The sequence below is a fragment of the Etheostoma spectabile genome, unplaced genomic scaffold (assembly GCF_008692095.1).
Source record: "Etheostoma spectabile isolate EspeVRDwgs_2016 unplaced genomic scaffold, UIUC_Espe_1.0 scaffold463, whole genome shotgun sequence".
In the NCBI taxonomy this organism is placed as follows: Eukaryota; Metazoa; Chordata; class Actinopteri; order Perciformes; family Percidae; genus Etheostoma; species Etheostoma spectabile.
In genome coordinates, this window is record NW_022605615.1 from 56754 (window position 1) to 58033 (window position 1280).

General features: G+C 40.4%; 1 protein-coding gene across 1 annotated transcript in view; it reads left to right on the forward strand.

The window, feature by feature from the left end:
• The window catches only part of LOC116686759 (troponin I, fast skeletal muscle), a 36639-nt gene that overhangs the window by 25423 nt on the left and 9936 nt on the right, over nt 1–1280 (forward strand). Inside the window, exon 3 of the mRNA XM_032511818.1 lies at nt 946–982. Within this exon, the coding sequence (XP_032367709.1) occupies nt 946–982 (37 nt within the window). The remainder of the gene's footprint in view (nt 1–945; nt 983–1280) is intronic.

The following is a 1280-nucleotide window of genomic DNA, read 5'->3' on the forward strand; positions in this document are numbered from 1 at the left end:
AGAGAGAGAGAGAATTTTAAAAACCATAGGAAAGAACAAAGTATTAAATTTTTTTAAATAACTGAATGGACGTGGATTAAAGGAACTGATGGAGAGATGAAAGTACTTTGTAACAACTTTAACGTAAAATTTACTTTGGCAACAATTGGCAGAAAGTTACTGTGAATTCTTTTTACAGTAAAGGTACTAAAGGTACTTCCTTTTACTGTAATCATTGTAAAATACATAACAATGAAACACAACATAAGATAAAGTAAAAGTACTATAGTTTACTGTACTATTTACAGTACTATAGTGGCTATATTGTGATATTTTTCAACTGTAATACTTAGGACTACTGTGATTTCTACTGTAATACTTAATATAATGTAATACTGTGATGTCACGGCGACAAGGTTGTACTGTAACTTTACACGCAATTTTCTGCCATCGTAAAATAGTATCAAAGTGGTTGTTTACTGTGACACACACACAAACCACAGAAATGACACACACACAAAAGAAAAGTGAGTCACCATCACACACATACTGCCGACACACAACACCACACACAACACAGCGACACACACACCACACAACCGTACGAAAGTGAGTCCACACCACCACAGAGACACCCACAGATCACACACACACACATTCTCCCAGACAACACCACACCCACAAAAACGAACAGTGAGTATACAAGCAATACAAACGCATCACAGAGATACACACCAGACACTTTGAAGAAGACACACCACTCATTTCACCACACAGCATACCCAACGCAGATAACACACACACACACACACACACACACACACACACACACACACAAATGTACTTTACAGCATCCTACTGTAGTGTTACTGGGAAATCTAAAGTAATAACCTGGAGATTTCATTATTATTGTATTATATTTTATATTATTTACAGTGCAGTAACAGTTGTTTCTGATCTTCACAGGAAGAAGATGAACTCGAGCCGCAGGCATCATCTGAAGGTACGACAGCCCGTTGATCTCTTTCTGTCCACTGATTCGCTGTCACACAGGTAATCAAGCTGCTGATTGGTTGACGTGTCGGACAGACAGGCTCGGCCGGGGGGGCTCCAACCAGTAGCAGAACCAATCACATGACCCCGATGTTAACAGTGGGGTACAGGAGCTGGCTTTGGGGGCCGTAGAAGTGTCATGTGGTTAGGGTTAGTTAGGGTACACACACACACACACACACACATATATAAACAGAGAGACACACACACACACACACACACACACACACACACACACACACACACAC